Genomic DNA, 19,162 nt, shown 5'->3' on the forward strand with positions numbered 1-19,162 from the left:
CATCAAGAGGATCGACTACTCATTCTTTTGTACTATTATATATCTCTATATGCCTTTCTTACACTTTGGTGACACGTGTTTTGCTACTGTCTTAATATATATGTATTAATGTTTTATATGTTTTTCTGATATATGTATATATATATGTTTATAGTATGAATCTTTATTATGGATTTTAACGATGTTTCAAATATAAAAAGAATTTCTGAATACGATATGTTACCGCCTAGATTTAGACATAACGTCCAGGCCGGGTATAGGGTTACACAGGAGCTCTGTCTGGCTCATAACGGTAGTCGTAGAATAGTTCCTCTCCTGCATTTATTCGTTCTTTGGCAAATATACCGACACGGTGATCACCTGCAACCACAATTACCTGCGAGACAGTTGTTCAGCTCGAGATTGAAATGAAAAATGGCAAAAACAACCATGTGGGCCTCCAACAAATACTGATAAAACGGTCTTTCTTGCATGAGGTGAATATAGTGTACCTTGGCATAGTAATTAGGCTCAGGAGAATGGTTGGCGAACTTCAATTTGTCACCCTTTCGGTATGCATCAAGAGCAAACTGAAAAATGAAAGAATCATGGAATCAAAACTTGCTAGGAACATAAAAAGGAGAAGTTGCACCTTCTAAAAGAAAGATGAAAGGGCATGCCTGATCATTCAGATTGAAAAGAAATGAAGAATTTTCACGGTCATATATCTTTCCACGCTTATCTGCTTCCCTATGGGAAATCAGCTCTCCAGTGTACTCACCAAGGTACTCGTGCTTCCCGACATTATTCTGAAGGATGGCCAAAACGTAAACACCAAGTTGAAAACAGAAAAGGCACGGTTCTTAAGTTACCTTCAGGAAAGCTCCCCATCCAGAAACATCTGATCTTCCAAGCAAGACCTGTACATACATCGGAAAAGCCTTGTCAACATAAAGATACAAATATTCGCTACCATAATCTGCTGGTGTCGGTTAGAATCAGTCTACCGGACACGAATTAAGTATAAAAATGATGGGCACTTCTTTAAAAAAACATTTCTATGTAGGTATTGGCAGTGAACAAAAATGTTAAGCAAGTTAATACCTACAATAGCTATTTCAAAACCAGGGAGCAAATTTACAATAGCTGTTTCTTAAAAATAGTTTGAAGCATATATACAAACCCATACATGTGCACCTATCTGAGTAATTAAATGCAGAGTAGGAAACACCATTACCCTTTGTTGTTGTTTTAGAAGCAGCTTCATATTTCTGCATTCATAATTTGTCACCTCTTTGTGGTGGAACCCCAAGACTATGGGTCGGATGCTAGAAGCAATATGAAGCTTGTAACAGGAAGAAAAAAAAGTCAAAATCAGAGCTCACCTGACCCAACAATTTCTAAAAACATCTGGATCACATTCCCTGTCTGCAGCATAACATGGACACTGACGGCTTCGGCATTGACTTTTAGCACAATGACAACCTCTAAACTGATTCTTGCAACTCTTAGGACATCTAGATAAACAGGAAAATATTAGCACACAGAATAAATGAATCAACATCATCATCAATGCAACTTTGTCACCATAAATCTATCAAGATGACAATATCTAAGACATCCAAAGAATCAAAAACTGATAAGGGCAGAAGAAAGTATTGATGACATATTTTAACACACTTCAGCTTGAGAAATAATAGCTCACCCGCAGTATTTTTCACGGCATGTTCCATTTAAAAGACAAGAACATTGCTTTCCATAAGCTGTTTGACAATTACATGGATTATACTGCCGGCATGGCTGATCTTTCCTCAGTAATCCTTTTCCTGATTGAGTGATATGCAGCTGATTTCCAGGTATATTTCAAACGACGGACTCTACCCCTTCTTTGTAGGAATCTTGATCTCTGTCTTACTTCATTATTTCTCTAGAGGTATTAAAAGAAAATAAAAGGAAGACTACTGGAACTTGGTGACAAAAAATGGTAGAATTATATGGTTTAGCAAAAAGGTTCTCATGTCATAAACTTCAAAGATAAATAAAATTACTAACCATAGCTCCATTAAGGTCATATTTAGAACACCCTTCAAGAAGAGATAGAACACCATTGGCTGCATGGCAAGCCAGTTTATTGTCAGTGCCGGTCATGTATTGGAAAACCTCCCAACATGTCTTCAAACCGTTCAAAAGATTTCTGGCAATCAACAGCTGTTAGCAAAGAGTAAACTATAAGCAGACCGAATCAATTTACAGGAAGGAAACCCAAAAGCTATTACTGCAAACAAAATGCAAAAAAATGGTGTTGCTTTCAAAGAGGGTGATCCACAAACTACATAAAGTAACTCTTAAACTATGAATTTTGATTATTGTCTGAATTTTGAGAAAATGAGGGGAAGGAAATAAACATAACTGCAACTTTCAAAAAACACTTGTGGCAAGATGCAGAAATTTGTAAGGTGGATTTTCGAACAAATAAATTTGATGATAGTGGATCCTTTAGCGGATAATTAACAATAAGAAAGCGGCAGATTTCATCAAATTCATTCACTCAAATGCAATGCAGATTCTATCTAGTCAGTAACAAAAAGCAATTCATTAAAATCCAAAGTGGTAACTTCCTTAAACTAACCTGTTCTTGCCAAAAATCTCCACACCTTTCTCAAAAAGACCTTTTTCAATAGCTTTCCAAGATTTATCATCAGTTGGTTCTTGTTTACCTAAATTTTCATCCACAAACTCTTCTCTTCCCAGGCAATTGTTACTACTAATCAGAGGCAGATCATTAAAAGTTTCAATAGGGAGAATTCTCCTTGCATTCCATTCAACGGCCAGTCTTTCCTCCTAGACCTTCCTGTGTTTAAAGATTTTACATCCTTATGTGAAGAAGACATTGAATCCTCATTTTGCTTTCGTCGACTAGACCTGAGTTTCATGTCTGTAGGTGAAACACATCCACTCACAAGAGAATCAGATTCAGAAGCTGCCATCTTCTTCTGCCTCTTGCGCATGCAAACTAAAACACATTCAGCAACTCGCTTGCTATTTCTCTTGAGAATGCCAGATTTTCTGACAATTTTATTTTTAGAAGGTGATAACTGAGGAATAGGGGAGGATTCTTCTTGCCCGGGTCTAATCTCTGAGTCACTACTTTCTGAAATATTTCTAGCATTGGATGAAGCACTTTCACTTTGGCTTAACTTTGCTTTCCTCCTAGCAGATTTCTTACTAGATGATATTTGTGCTCCAACACCATCAGATGAAGAATTTGACCTGTCTTCAGGATTCATTGGAGACCTAACTGTGTCATTTCTTTCTGACCTAAGCACCTAGCATTAAACAAGTCAATCTCATATAAGGAATGCAATATTTTGAAGAGATGAGAGATCAGCAAAATATATACCAAACGATAGCAATGCAGACCACAAGGTGCATTCTCTTCATCTGGATGGTTCCATGTATTTTGTTTATCGGCCTGAAAATTATAATGTCCTGAGAAATTAAGAACCTAGGAGCCTAGTAACATATTCTGACAAATTGTAAACATTTAGAATTGCATGAACAACTCACAGGAAAGATGAGGTCCTGAGAACATACATGTAATCTGCAATCAAAGACCTTCCAAATACAAGAAAATACGGATACAATTAAAGAAAACTACAAAACAACACAGAATATGATAAAGAACAAGAAAAATGCTTACAAGGCACCGTCTACAAAATAAATTGTCAAAAGAATCAAGTGCTGCTTCAAGATCCTTTTCAATAAAGGAATTCCAATTTTTTACTTCAGTATCCTTATTCTTAGAAACTCCAACATCCTTCTCCTTCATAAGAGTTTCGTATCTTGCCTGTATAAAATGTTTGATGGTGTTTCATATCTCTGTAAATCCAGCAGAAAGAAAATGAGGAACAGCTGGACCGAAGTTTACACTATATGACCAATTTTATCAGGAAAAAGAATGAGCAGGTGGGAAAAACAATCCATCAAAAACTAATTTTAGCTGCCAAAAATGAAAGAGAAAAGGCCGTTAATACTTAAAAAAAGTTCAAAGGCCAACACTGCAGTTTCCAGCAGGGGTGCATACCTTGACTTCGGCAGGACTTCTAGACAAGCATTGTCCTAGTGATTCCAGCACCCGATCAGACAAACCAACATCCTTGAAAGTCATTCTGGCAATTTTATAACAGGATGCGAGAAACATTGGCAAAAATTAGATGGAGTTCAGACATCAATCTTAAGAATCTTTGTAAGATACATTATGGCATTACTGGTCCATAAGTCAATATGAATGATAATAGAACAAGAAGATACATGAACCTGTATTGCAAAATGAATTAAAATTCATAGAACATGTGAAACATCGTGCAAAGATAGCTTATAGGTTCACGAAGTAAATAACAACAGTTCTGCAACAATTTTAAGCATATCACATTTCGATTCAATAGCATAATTAACTAAGCATATTTTTTCACCAACAACCAGTTGGTCTAGTGGGATGAGGCACTAAATCCCTTAAGCAAGATCAGGGATTCGAATTCTGACGTTTGTGAATGGAGCAAATTGGGTTGCAAGGGTCGCCTCGCTTTTGCAATACCCGATTTGGATTAGTCGATTAATAAATCGGATACCAATGATTCCAAAACTAAGCATATTTTACCTTTAAAAAAATAAGTTTAGCATGTTTCTACCAAATATCATTAAGCGTAGAACTAAAAGCTTGTGTCCATCTGTTGACAAAATCTGACAGATTCCTTGACCCCATTTTTTGGAAGACATCCCTAAAAATATGGCAGTGGATTATGGAATAATTTCCTAAAACTGACAAATCAACGCAAGTTGTAAATACAGAAATTAATTCTGATTTCTTTGTAATTTAGACATACCTAGCTTTTGCTGTATTCCAAAAGTAATTGTATAGCCTTGTAGGCTATAAAAGGTTGTAATAGATTATAAATTGATTCAAAGAGAAAACATAATGAAATCTGATTAGCAGACTCATGAGGTACCGACCATATGACAAACTCCTCAAATCAATTTGCATCCTATACGACATGTCCCGAGAATCAAAAAATTAAAATAGCCAAAGGAATATTAGTCACCATTGTCAGAAAAGGAATCATAAAACCCATACCATCACTGCCTTTTACATCTATTCATGCCCCCAAGTTGTCCTACAATTTGTTGTCTGTTGAAAAGATCTATTCTGACCTAAATTATTATGTTACTTTTTTATCTAGTTCACTCTGTATTTTAGGATCAGACCACGGAAAAGATGATTAGGCATGCTAAGGAGTATGATAGACTTTACCATCTAGAAGCAACAAATGGAGACGATAAAACTATTTATATTCCTCAAACCTATTGTAGATTGGAGTTGTGTAAATACAAAATACATACGATAACAATAATTAATTCAAAATGACACGAGTATATTATGTATACATTTTTCGTTAAACATTCAAAATACATCTTTATCAAGTTGACAAAATTCTAATTACTGCAGATCGTACATGCTTCCAGAATATTTTCAGGTTTCTACACTAGAACAGGTAGTAAAAGCAACGAAATATACTTCGAGATAGAAAAAGGAAAACGAAAAGAACATAAACATGATGATAATAATAGATATTGTGACTATACCAACCGGAGAATAAAGTCTTCAGATTCAACAAAATCCTTTTTATCTTCATCTTCCTCAATTATTTCCTCCTCACTGTCACTGCAGATAAGTGCTTCACCACCGTTTTGATCATAGTATATTCTCCTTCGACCCACCACTGATTGATCCTCTTTCATTCTCTACAGCCAAAAGAAATGAATTTAGTTTATCCTTTTCATAGAAATTCAAAGAACTATTTTACTACTTCAATTTTTCTGATCTATTTACTAAATTGGATAAACATAAAAGGCATCCTAGAAGCATGATTGAAACATTCTTTCTGACTAGCTCTATATATAAATAAAGAAAGAGCATAAGAAAATATAATATAATATAATAAAAATAGAAAAATTCTAGTTATCCTCAAAACCTGTCAAGAAATATCCATGTCGTATAAGGTGGCAGCTTTTTCACTTCTGTAAGCTTAATATGACGAACAACATTCTTAACAGGAATACTAGGACCCATAAGCAGGGCCGGTCCTATACATGTGTCAGATGGGCGACAGCCCAGGACAGCATGTAAGGGCATCAGCATGTAGGGGCATCATTTTCTAGAAGACAAAGATGGGTAGCATGTACGTGCTACTGTAAGTTAATTTGGACAAAGAAAGGTGCTGCTAACTTTGGTTCTGTTGATAATTATTTGGTTCACCATTCAACTCGACATCAGCTGAGTTAAACCTTTGTTCAGTTCCCCCACTTATTCTTTTCTCACCACTTAATTGCATTGGAGAATCAGGGAATGAAGTGTTGAGTGAATGGGTTGAGGGGCATCATGTTTGAGGGGCATCAGATTTTCTTTACTGGTTTTGTTTGCTTTGTGTTAAATTAATCAATGAAATCGGTATAACGAAATGAAAGGAGTTATAATTCTTTTATTGTATTTGAATTTCCAATTTTTGCATCTGGTGTTGTAATTTTTTACTTAAAATTCTGTTTTGTTGATGGGGATTGAAAGAAAATCTGGAAACAAGAAAAATTCATTTGTTGGTTGTTTTCAGTGTTGGGTTATTTGAGAATTATTATTAATCATTCTAAATGTACAGAATGGGCTGTTGAAAAATGAGCAGTGAGACTTGTTATATAGGGATCTGAGAGCTTTATCTGAAATGAAGTTGTAACATATAGCTTATATGGAAATTATCTTTCTCTAAAAGAAAATGTTACATATTGCTTCTACGGAAATAATATTTATCTGAAGTGAAAATTCTGTAGTTTTCTAGATTCTGAAGTCTGTAGAGAATGGTGAGATCATGAATATATTTATTAGGATTAGGAGCCCCATTTTGTAATGCGGGAGGAGTTGTTGATATGAGATTTAGGGCCAGGAACTGCACAAGTTTGCACCCATGAATGGGTTGAATCCTAATTCGTTGCTTCACCATCCAGACTGAAAAATGCCGGGTTCGGATTCATTGATTTTTTTGAGGTGTTGTGGTGTCATTTTTCCTGAACTTCTCTGATTCTGTTCTTACCTGTTTGCTTTTAACTTTATGTTTGTAATAGTTTTTCGGATATAAGCAATTAACATGTCACACGGATATCTCATGTTATGTATGTCTTTTCTTCTTTTTACACTGTACAAATCCAGCAGCAGGTCGAGAGAGATGCTGCCATTGCACGATTAGAACAAAGTCGGATAATTCTTGCATTGAGATTGGTTGAGCATCATGGAAAGAAGTACAAAGTAATTGATGAAGCTCTAGCTTTTGTGGGAGATGTACACGATGCTAGCCATTATGTCTCACCCGAAAACCTTTACCGTACGCCAAACAGTCCATTTGGACAGAATCTAGTATCACACAAAGGGAAGTACTCTGATAAGCTAATCAAAGTTCTGGTTTCTAGCTTCAACTATGCAAAGAAATCCCTGAATTTTGACCATATGGGTGGGATACTAAGCAATGTAGCTATATTCGCAATCAGCATGGTAGCAATGATGCATCTCCAACAGCTTACTCTTTCAGAACATTCAGGGAGACAAGAAGATAACATCAACCAGAGAAACCCGAGAAAGAATTCTCAACTTGAAGGGCATAAAATTATTATCTCGCTCAAGACATTAAAACTCATTGGACCGGTCCTGTCCATAAGAACTAATGTAGAAGCTTCTTGATACCTATAACCATCCTTATCCCCGTTACTTAGGTCAATGCTATTTTGCATACCAAGAGCATCATTTTGCCTCTTTGTCAATAGGTCAGAAGCACTATCGGTATCACCAATCCAATTGCTTCTTCGTTCATTTGACAATTTATAAATATGGCTTGTTATACCACCTAAATTTTTCCTGTTTTCTTCCAACCTTTTATGGAATCAAAATGAACTGAAATAGATTAGCACGTATAGCCTTTATTTAAGCTGCCAAAAGAATCAGATAACCCAGGAATTCACCTTTACAGAAAGAGATCGATCAGCTGCAACTAGCTTCTTTAATGAATCAATTACTGATAAAATCTCCTTAGAACTCACAGTTTGTTCTTCAACTTGTGTCATCTGTGTAAAAGTGAATAATCCAACGAAGCTTATTATCAATCATGCATAATTCGAGAAAGAATTGTGTTACATGTAACAAAACAAAATTGTTGAACAAACACTTATAAAATTAACAAAACAAAGACTAAAATTAAACCAGTTTAGTCGCTTTTTAAGGTTATATAAACTTGTCAATTATACACTGAATTTTATGACGTAATAATCCATAAGATAAGCCAAACTTAACAAAATGCAGTCAGCTCCTACAATCAAATAATTCCAAAATCGAGGAAAATTTCGAGAAAAACAAAAAAAGTTGAAATGAGAAACGTAACTAAAATGAAATATTCGTTTGACGCACGTCAGAGAGAGAGAAAAAAATCGAAAAGTGCGATTGTTACCGGGGAATCCTTAGGAGGTTCCGATCTACCAGCCGAAGCAGAAGGCGAAGATTTCGCTGTCATAGTCGGACAGAAAACCGGTCAGAATCCAAGAAAGTAGGTTGGAAGATCCGGATCTAGACCCGATTCATAAGAAGACAATGCCGGATCCTGATGAGCAAAACAAGAAAAACTGGGGGGGTTTGGCGGAGAAGATTTGGTAGGTCGAACTTCAAACCCTACTCGTAATAACTCTCTTTCCCTCTTTAGTAATCTCGTATGGTCGTTTTTTTTTTGGTCTTAATTTCCCTTTTTCTCTCTCTCTCTCTCTCTCTTCTGGAGAGTTCTTTAAAATATTTTAATTGGAGAAAAGGTAAATAAAATTTTGGGGGAAAAGAAAACCTGGCACTCTGGTTGAATTACGTATTGTAGATCCTAACCAAACCTACTTAATTATTGTATTTTATATTACAGTTGTAAATGAGACAAGATAGATCACGATTTATTTAAAATTGATTCTATTAAAATTCTTTCAATTCTCTAATTAAATGGAGTTGAATTCGATTCTAATTTTTAATGAGTTAAAGCGAACTACTTCATATCTGACTCGAAATATAAAAAAAAGTGAATTGAAAATTTTAGGGTCCAAATGTCATCAACTTTGATAGTAACCGATTATGACAATCTATGTGGCTAGAGAAGGAAATGACCATCCATCTCAGTTGTATGTGGCTAGAGAAGGTAATGACTAATGAGTGGCGATCATCTATGTGAACTTTGATTATATTCACTGACCAAATTGATATTTTATATAAAATTTATGAGTTAAATTAATATTTTATATAAAATTTAAGTTTAATTTAGTATTATGTCTAAAATTCAAATATAAAGTTAAAATTTAATCATTTTTACAAAAATGCAACATCACCAAAGTAACATGAGGTAATGACATAGTGACTAAAATAAAACAAAAGTGACCAAAATCAATTTTATACAAAACTGATGACTAAAATTGAACGGGACAAAAATATAAAAGACCACCAATATTGGTCACCATTTTTAAACGCTCATATTTAACTAAAGAATACCTCCTTATCTTTTTTTTTTAATACTTTTTATCAATTTATTATTTCTTTTGGACTGATTCTCATTCAACACCTTATATGCATTCATGCATAGAACAACCTTATACTTTATATTTATTCTAATTAAAACTTTTTATAAAATGAATATTGAGATTGTCGTAGGTTGTAAACGTTATTGTTGTTATAATTTAATTAAAGTTGTGGATTTAAAATTTTAAAAATATAATAGCATTAAATACTTAATAAAATTAGTTTTTTGTTGTTGTAGTTTTATCCAATTTGATAGAATTAATCTCTACGTAAACATAAAGACTAAAGTTTATATATAAAAAAATCAAAATCACCCTAACTACATCATTAGCTAAAATGATTTTGATTTTGAAGTTATTTCATGTACAATATGGGTACCAAAAAATAATGGCACAAATTAATTTTTCCTCACCGGTATTGAAGAGACTTGAACAAAAATGTAATGTAGTGTCGGCGTTTAAATTTATTTATCAAACAGATAGGGTAAACTTATTAAGTATCTATTTACGGATGAGGTCGTGATATGGAAGTTTTTTATTTTTTATTTGGTTTTAGTTTGATTTATGATTTAATGGTATTTATGGTCTTCAAAATTAATTTTTGTTTTTTAATTCTTTATTACATTAAGTCAATTAATATTAAAAAATAATGAATCTGTTAATTTTACATTAACTAATTTATTTTTTTGTTATTTTTACTAATATTTTCAATTTTATTTTTGTTTGATTAAGTAGAGATGTATTTCATTTTTAAGGTAAATGTTTGGATTCTAACTCACACAAAATAAGACAACATGAGTATCTTTGGCCAAATGGATGGATCGAGGTGGGACGGTAAGGATAGTCGTCCCATGAAAATTTAAATTACTATATATTTTAGATATTTTTTTATATATTTTCGATTGAAAATCTGTTTTCACCCTTAGAATTTTATAAGTTCGTCCCCTTCTAAAATTTTAGAAGTTTGTCCCTTAACATAAGTTATGTGTATGTCCCTTTTTGACCACTCGACCAATTAATGGATCTCTAATAATTTTAATATATTTATTTATACTTTTTGCATTTTATTATTTTTAAAAATCATTTTTAATTTTTATATAAAAATAATTAATATAGCCCTAATAAAAAGATGAAATAAATGATGTTAACTTAACAAATCCTAAGCAATCTTGCCAAAACAGGAAGGACTCGTGAGACACTGTATTCATTTCATTATTAATAATACAAAGTAGTTTTAGGAAAATCATGAATAAGTTCTTAATTTTTTTTATTAAGCTAGGTTAATTATAAGGTAATATTTGTTTGGAAGATTCTCGATTATTTGATAATCAACATCAAACACTCTTATAGATATCGTGTTCAAACTCATAACCTCTAACAACAACACTCATTCCTTAATCAATGAAATTGTTTGATACGTGCACCATTTCTTACACTTAAATACAAATTAAAATAAAGATGGGAGAGTTATTGATGGGTGGAAAACTTGTTAGGTAGTGAAAGGAACAATAGATTAATGAAGTTACACATATGTGTCTGGTCTGAAAAAAGGACATAATAATTTGAAACATGGTCCAATCTTGGTTTTATAGGAGTTATGTTTCTTTGAATTATTGGTTGGAGAGAGAGGTGGGCAATTATTTTAAAACACTTGCCATTATGCTCGTTGTAGTTTATTTTTAGTACCATTGAAAATATCTTCCCTACAATCCAAATTTCTTTTAATGCATTCTTTAAATTTGGTAATGTTGAGACCCACGTGGTGGCACAATTATGTATACCGTTAGATAAAATAATTTCAGTCCATTCAATTTAGATTTGATTTAATTTTATAAATTTTAGGTTACTATTATAATTATAAATAATATGTTTTTATTATTACAATTAAAATTAATTAATATAATATATAAATATAATCAATATAATTAAAATCAAAATCAATTATACTAAATTTACACTGATATCAATATTTTAATATAATAAAACTCAAACCTGAATGTTTAAACCTTCTAAAATTTAAATCAAACAATATATTAACTTGAAGACAACTTTTAAGTATAAGAATAAAGTTCTTAATTTTAGAAAAAAGTAACATTACATATTCAGTTTTGTCTTATAAATATATATTTTTAAACAGAAACAACTAATTTTGTTAAAAAAAATTAAAATCACAATGAAGGTTTACAACTATAACCGTAAACTAAACACATAACTAAAGCATTTTCTTATAATCATTAACACGAGAAAACTAGTCACTTAAGACCACAGAAGGATTATACAAGGAAAACGTTAAAAACCTAACTAAATAAACTTGAATAAAATATAGATACGAATAAATCTGACTGCAGTAACAAACGAACTACAAAAAAGAATCAAGCTATTGAAATTACGTAATATTAATATTTTTATAGGAAAATGTTATCTAAAGTTTTAATGTGAAAGACGGGGTTGGTAGATGATAATATATAATGACATTAATATGATCAATTTTAATTTTAATTATAAGAATAAATTAATTTATTATAGTTTTTTAAATATTATTACTGATTATTTTGTTTTTAAGTAATAGTAATTAAAACAAGGTAAAAAGGTATATGAGGAATGATCTCATTGTATTTTTTTTTAAAAAAATCAATGCAGTCGAATTATTTTTGTATTTAATGTAGTCCTTAAATTTAGAAGAAAAAAAAATTCAATGTGATTATTTGACAAACATTTTATGTCGTTGATCATTATGATGTTGATGTGATACTTTACGGTGTTGATGTGATATTTTATAATGTTGATGTGGTGATCTACGGTGTTGACATGATAATTCACAGTGACTGGTGACGTAGATGAGCTATATTGATTTTTTTAAGTTTAGGGGTTTATTTAAATATTTAATTTGATTTTATAAAAATTTAATGAAATAAAATTTAAAAATCATTTGGAGTTTAAGATAATTAGAGGTAAATATATAAAATAAGATTTGTGCAAGATGAACGAATTTATATTTATATTATGTTAAATTCGAGATAAAAATAATAATATATATTTTTTATTTTGAGTAATTTAATTTTTATTTTTGGTATTTATTATATTTAGTTTTAGAATATTTTTATATTTTAAATTTAAAATATTTTTATTAAAAAAATAAATCTATAAATTTTAAAAAAATCAATTTGACTCTCGAACTCAATAAAAAATTAATTTCACTCATCTGTTACATCATCAATCACATCACCAACTACTATAGACTGTATGTAAGCATTCGTCACGTCAACACCGTGAAATACCACATAAATATCATAACGGTTAACGATGAAAATTATTAATCAAATGATTACATTAGATTCTTTTTCTAAGTTTAAAAATCAAATTGAGAACCAAAATAATTCGAAAGTTCCATTAATTTTTTTTAATTACAAGAATCTCAGTTGCCCTCCTACCTTAAAACAAGCAGCTAAGGTGAATTCACTGTGAAAGGCTTTTTGACCGATATTTATTTTCAAGGGTAAATCATAAATTTCACACACTCAATTTTCATGTCATACCTATTTTGATCATTAAAATTTAATAATTTTTAATTTACTAACTATATCTTTCATTTGTTCCTATTTTAGTCACACTATCATTAAATATTTAATGACCGAATATACCCAAATTGTTTTATTTTTACTTTTTGTGTGGAAAACCCATGATTTCATATTTCTTTTGATTTTAATAATTTCTTTAAATCTCAACAATGGGGAGGTGAAGTAGGAGAAAGCTAGTTATATATTGATTCTACACTGATTAAATGGTAGATATTATATATCATAATGGTTTAGGGTTTTATGAGTTTTGTATTTAAGGTTGAGTTTAGTGAATTTTAAAGTGATTTTGGATTGATAGAGTGATAGAAGACAACGATAAAAGTTTGTTTGCATCTTGAGCAGTTATAAAAGACTCCAAAAAATGGTAATTACAGTATTGATGTGACATAAGAATGTAACCATAAGAATTTCATCTTTGGAGGAAGAAGATAAAATCAAAATTAAAGAAAGAAAAAGAGAGAATTATGTAGATGACACATGAATTTTATTTAAAAAAACTAGTCCACATCAATACTTATTTGCTATGTCACACTTTCATTTATGATTTAACACTAGAGTGATCAAAATAAGAGTAAATTAGAAGTTTAATCAGTGAATTAAAAAAATTAAATGTTAACAACCAAAATAAAAATGAAAAGAAAATTGAGTGAAAAAAATTTGTAATTACCCTATTATTAATTACCACGGTGCTTGGTGTTTTATGACTCTGTGATAGCGGCTATCGCTTGTGCGTCTTCTCTCAGGGGTCTTTCTGATTTCTCAGTAGCGTTGTTTGGTTCTCTGTAATGCGTTATTTGAGTTCTTTGTTTGTGTTGGTTATTAACGTTGATGCTCTCTTTATCTACATTTTCATGTCACTTTTTTCCCGTCCAATTAGGATTAAGAAGCTTTTTTATCAAAGCGTGTGTGTATATATATATATATATTGTTTTGTATGTATATTCTTAAATATAATGCAATACAAAACTTTTAAAAAAAATACCACGGTGCTTTTATAAAATGTGAAAATATGGGCAAAGAACAACCACGCCAGTGGGATCATCAGACACGCAAAACTCTTTTTAGGGTAAACTTGCTAGTTAGTCAACTGACTATTAGTATGATTTTAATTGGATCACTCGAGTTTAATATGTTATAAATTGGTCATTCAAGTTACTAAAAGTAACAATATAGTCATCTATAATTAATTTTTAAATAAAAATTGACTTAATAGTCAATAAAATTAATATAATAACACATTTAATCATTAAAATTTATAGTTTAATTTTTTTCAAAAATAACCATCAATATTTAAGTATTGTACTAATGTAATCTATGTTAACCCAATCTCGATCATTGTCTCCTCTATATTTAGATATGGTGTAAATATAACCAATATCAATCGTAATTCACCGAATTTATCAGGATTTGATATAAAAAAAAAAGATAGAGACGAAGCTCTAATACCATAATAATTATGAAATTCATCATTTATGTATTGAATATAATGTTAAATTTACAAGACCTACTATATATACAAGATGACTAACTAGATTTTAAAACCAACTGAATCAACAAACTATTAACTAAATACTAACTACCAACGACTTAGTTTCAACATGCTCAACTAAATTCCATATAGAAGATGGTTAAGCATGGAGGGGATAATGATCTAAAATGGTTTATTAGGGATATAACTGATACAATATTTAAATGTCAAGAGTTTTTTTTAAAAAAAAAATTAGAATCAAATTAAAATCATATATAAATATTGAAGACTAAACATATTACTATAATAATTTTATTAAATACCAAGTCAACTTTCCCTATACATATAAACAACCGGTGAATATTTTATAATTTTTAATATCTCAAATGATCAGTTTATAACATTTTAAACTTAGATGATCTAACTAAAAACTTACTAGTAGCCGAGTGACTAGGAATTTACCTTTTAGTAAGTCTAGGATATATTTAAATTTAAATAGATCATTTTATTTATTTTTGATTAATAAATAGATCAATTTAGAATATCTGAATTTAGGTTATTTTGTATAAATTTATTAGTAATAGTCAAGTAAATAGTTTATAATTAGTATAATTGAACTAATAATAAAGATATATTTAAACTTGGTCTGATTAATTCATGATAGTGTTCATACACAGTTGGACTCATATCACTATAAGTTTAGGCTAAAACATGATTTATACATTAACGGCTCAGTTTATTTTTAATTACGTAAAATATGGAGTACTTATCTTTTAATATTATTGCATTTTGTATCATACAAATGTCTTTAGAAAGCAATGGGGGTGAAGATGACTTTCACCATTATTGCCCATGTCGGCTGATTGATTTTGGTTCGATAAAAGCAATACAAAGCAATATCATATGATAGTCGATATTCCCAATACTTTTAAAGACCATTTCCAGGAATTTATGGCCTCCCTTCTCTGTTTTTTCTCCATTTATTTTGTTACTTTCATCTACTTTTGAGGTAAGAGGAGTGATATTTTTTTACAAATTCTAGATTCGTGTAACTATGTTAACGGGATATGTACGTTAATAAAGATTATAAATAAATATTATACTTTATTCCTTTCATATTATTAAAAAATAAAGGTAAAATAGAAAAGATAAGTCGCAATACTAGGAAATTTTGGACTATTTGTTCGTTTGTTTTTTGTGTATGAGAAAAAAAGCGTGTGAAATCATTGATTTTTGCATACTTAATAAAAAAAACAAACAGGGTGATCAAAGAGAGTTTAGTTAATGGAAATCTATTGGGAAGTTGTTTTGTTTTTAGATATGTCGGGATGGTGTCGTGAAAGAATGGAGCCTATTTCTCTGCTGCCATGCTTGGTGAGTTGGTTTAACCTGCATAGGGAATCCTGATGATGCTGCTGCATTTGCAATCAATCTGTGAGGACCCGGTTGCCATTGTTGAGCACTCGTTGAAAGCGAAAGATCACTCCCGAATCGGACTCCATTGCTGTTGCTTGCAAATTGATTCTGAAACATTTACAAAGGTTTAGTTAGCTGAAGTTCCCCGGTATAATCTGTATCTGACACGTAAATCCGAGTCGAGTGATATAATCATAAACACAAACCTGATAAGTCGATGGATTGACGATATGCGGAGGACGAATATGAACCATATGGCTCTCTCCAGGTCTTCTCAGCTGCCCATATCTTAGCATTTCATTGGACCTAATCGAGACCGGATATTGAATTTGTCTATCTGTTGTTCTACGAGGATCGTCACTTCTACAAGCCTGTTCTTGCTGCAGGATTGGCTGCTAGACAATAAACAAAATAAAAAAAATGAACCTATTACTTATCTATTTCGAAGATTTGTACTCGAGTCTGAGTAACGTGCTAAAAAATGAGTACCTTAGGCCTAAATCCCTGATATTGCCGATCGGTTTTGGGTGGCGAATTTTGTTTATCAGTACCGGATTCTGGACTATTTGGCTTTGAGGTCGAATTCCCCAAGCTCAAATCAAGATTGTGATCTCCAGCATTGGCAGGAGTTTCTAGACAATAAGAATATACAAGAAAACTATGTTAAGGGATTGAATAATCATATTATTTTAGATATTTTTTATTGATAATTTATTTTCATTCCTTTAAAGTTTTATAAATTTATCATTCTTAAAATTTCAGAAGTTCGTATTTAACATAAAATTTTTCACTGTGTAAGTAATGATGGGAGAAAGAAATGGGGAAAATTGACTGACTACCATTGTTGAGCTCATTGTCGTAAATACTGGGATCAAAGTTGGTGACGGCATCTTTGCCATTGCTCTTGATTGCAGCTTTGTCGTAAACCCTGCAGAAGGGACCAAAATTTAAAATCCAGCCGATTTTGCATCAGATTCAAAACCTAAATGCACACACCTTGCTGCTTCAATCTCAGTGTCGAACAACCCTAAATAAACGTACCTGTAAAACAAACAAAAGAAAAACGTATTGATAGTGTTTTGAATCAAGTAAGAATGGAGGGTTCAAATAATGTTACTTTTTGCCTAGAAATTGGCCCAGTCTAGCTTCCCATCTCCCACACTTGTGCAGGGTCACTCCTCTGTATTTGGAGCTTCCTCTAGGAAATCCAGTGCTTTGTCGCCGAAGTACGTGCACAAATTCTTCCTTACTTAGATTTTTCATCTGTTACACCACAACAATTAAATCAGATAATACCATTCAAACGGTCGAATATAGTCAAGTGTCTCGCCTGTTTTAAATCTGCCTCATAATCTTCAATACTGAAATTAATGTCAGCTTCAACTCCCCGAAACTTTATAGCAGCTCTATCATATGCTCTGAAAACAAATTAAAAAGCGAAACTTTTCTTTAAAAAACTTGTTTAATCTTTTTTTTATCATTTTGAAATGAGTTATTTTTACCGAGCAGCTGCAGGTGCTGCGTCGAATCCACCTATAAGATCACATCCATCGTCAGAGAATAAAATTATTATTTTAAAAAGATTATCTGAGAAATAAAATAAAAGACAATCAGACATACCTAAATAAACTTGTTTTCCACAATCCCTGTACATTAAATGACAAACAAATAAACTAACCTTAAACAATTCAGGCTTTTATTGTAGTGAAAATGAGAAATAAATCAACTGACCAAATATGGGACTCCCATCGCCCGGTTCTTCTATAAAAGGTAACGCCTCTATACTGAGAGCTCCTCGATCTCGGTCCTCGCCGGCTTTTCTTCATCGGCCTTGAAGATTCGACGGACTTTTCGCCGGAAACATTGAGCTCCGATTGACAGAATTTGACACCAAACCAGTGAGCCCGAGGGATCCCGGGTTCGGTTCCCCCCGAAGTGGGGCTCTCCATTTCCGGGTCTTCTTCTTCAAGTGGGAACAATTGCCGGGTTACCGGAGTCCGATCATCGCCCTCCATGGATTCATCTTCCTCCTCCTCCTCATCTTCTTCTTCTTCACGATGAAGAACCGAGAATCCAAAAATCTTGCTTTGTTTCTTATTAAAAGCTGTTTTAACTCTATTCCCATCTTCTTCCTCGGATCCATCCTCGATCACCACGGCCGAAGGGCTCGAATTCGACATAGATCCGACCCGTTTACCCTTATCTTCATCTCCACACCCCTCCGATTCATCGACTCCTGGTTTATGAGGACAGTCATTAAGATCCCACATTCTTATTCCTCTGTTTCCGAAAAATCCTCTCAACATATGAACTCAACCAAAACAACATATAATTCAAAAACCAAATTTTAAACAACCATGGTGACCATCTTCTCTCAAGAATCAAAACCCAAAAAAGAAAATGAACCGAGAAAGAGAAAGAGAGAGCTAAAAACAGCTCTTACTTTATCTCAGAATATAAAGCTAAAAATAAAGGAAGGGGTTGGGCTTTAAGAGTTAGCTAACGCTAGTAAAGCTATGAAGGATTGAGGCAAAGGGATCTTGTTTCTTTTTAGGCAGGGTTTTATATCAACAATAATGGTGAACTAAATGAAGTTTCATCTGTTTTTCTTTTTCTTTTTAATTTCTGGTTCTCTTTGCTTCTCTCTTTCGTTATGTCTATGTTCCTTTGTTGCTTTTAAATCCATACTTGCTTTTTACAATAAATTGTTACTACCAACGTACATGTCCTTAAAAACACACCACTGTTAGTACAACTATTCATGACATCTTAACTTATGCTTCCTACTTTTATTTTTAACAAGTCATCCTAACTGTGGATGCTTTTCTTTTTATATTTGACAACGTTTAAATATTAGTTTGAATCCCAAAGATTAAAGATTCAATGAAATGGTACAAAAATCACTTGAAATAAATGAAATTATATTTAGATATTCTTTTTATTAATAATTATATTTATTTATTCGTACAAACAAACTCGTAAAATGATATAGAATCCATAGAGATAAGATTTTGTTAAGAATTAAGAAAAATAACAACAACTGTTCTAGATAAAGATGAAAGGAAATCGTGTAATACCCTAAACTCTCGTA

At 31.9% G+C, this 19,162-nt stretch overlaps 3 protein-coding genes across 5 annotated transcripts; 1 reads left to right on the forward strand and 2 right to left on the reverse strand.

Moving 5' to 3' along the window:
* Positions 1 to 262: 262 nt before the first annotated feature.
* Positions 263 to 5,775, reverse strand: LOC120132387 (histone-lysine N-methyltransferase CLF-like). Its single transcript, XM_039149157.1, has 15 exons — positions 5,624 to 5,775; positions 4,064 to 4,148; positions 3,680 to 3,826; positions 3,547 to 3,561; positions 3,380 to 3,451; positions 2,827 to 3,305; positions 2,609 to 2,743; positions 2,032 to 2,173; positions 1,685 to 1,824; positions 1,365 to 1,496; positions 1,217 to 1,307; positions 852 to 899; positions 660 to 788; positions 492 to 569; positions 263 to 376 (listed from the first exon to the last, which is right to left on the reverse strand). Exons 1-15 carry the CDS (start codon positions 5,773 to 5,775, stop codon positions 263 to 265), a joined length of 1,959 nt encoding a protein of 652 aa, XP_039005088.1.
* Positions 5,776 to 7,192: 1,417 nt separating this feature from the next.
* LOC120132388 (plastid division protein PDV1-like) lies at positions 7,193 to 7,900 on the forward strand. The gene is made up of 2 exons (XM_039149158.1): positions 7,193 to 7,674; positions 7,789 to 7,900. Exons 1-2 carry the CDS (start codon positions 7,193 to 7,195, stop codon positions 7,898 to 7,900), a joined length of 594 nt encoding a protein of 197 aa, XP_039005089.1.
* A 7,970-nt stretch (positions 7,901 to 15,870) lies between these two features.
* On the reverse strand, positions 15,871 to 18,574 carry LOC120132364 (floral homeotic protein APETALA 2-like). Of its 3 annotated transcripts, none has more exons than XM_039149144.1 (10): positions 17,803 to 18,574; positions 17,692 to 17,717; positions 17,574 to 17,604; positions 17,402 to 17,489; positions 17,189 to 17,334; positions 17,068 to 17,112; positions 16,911 to 16,999; positions 16,561 to 16,703; positions 16,278 to 16,466; positions 15,871 to 16,179 (listed from the first exon to the last, which is right to left on the reverse strand). In XM_039149144.1, exons 1-10 carry the CDS (start codon positions 18,375 to 18,377, stop codon positions 15,970 to 15,972), a joined length of 1,542 nt encoding a protein of 513 aa, XP_039005075.1. In that variant the 5' UTR covers positions 18,378 to 18,574; the 3' UTR covers positions 15,871 to 15,969. The 3 variants fall into 3 exon arrangements, with proteins under 3 accessions (XP_039005075.1, XP_039005073.1, XP_039005074.1); XM_039149142.1 differs by having other exon boundaries at positions 16,908 to 16,999; positions 17,803 to 18,567; XM_039149143.1 differs by having other exon boundaries at positions 16,278 to 16,463; positions 16,908 to 16,999; positions 17,803 to 18,558.
* Positions 18,575 to 19,162: the final 588 nt, after the last annotated feature.

Source organism: Hibiscus syriacus, unplaced genomic scaffold (assembly GCF_006381635.1).
Source record: "Hibiscus syriacus cultivar Baekdansim isolate YM2019G1 unplaced genomic scaffold, ASM638163v2 tig00110562_pilon, whole genome shotgun sequence".
In the NCBI taxonomy this organism is placed as follows: domain Eukaryota; kingdom Viridiplantae; phylum Streptophyta; class Magnoliopsida; order Malvales; family Malvaceae; genus Hibiscus; species Hibiscus syriacus.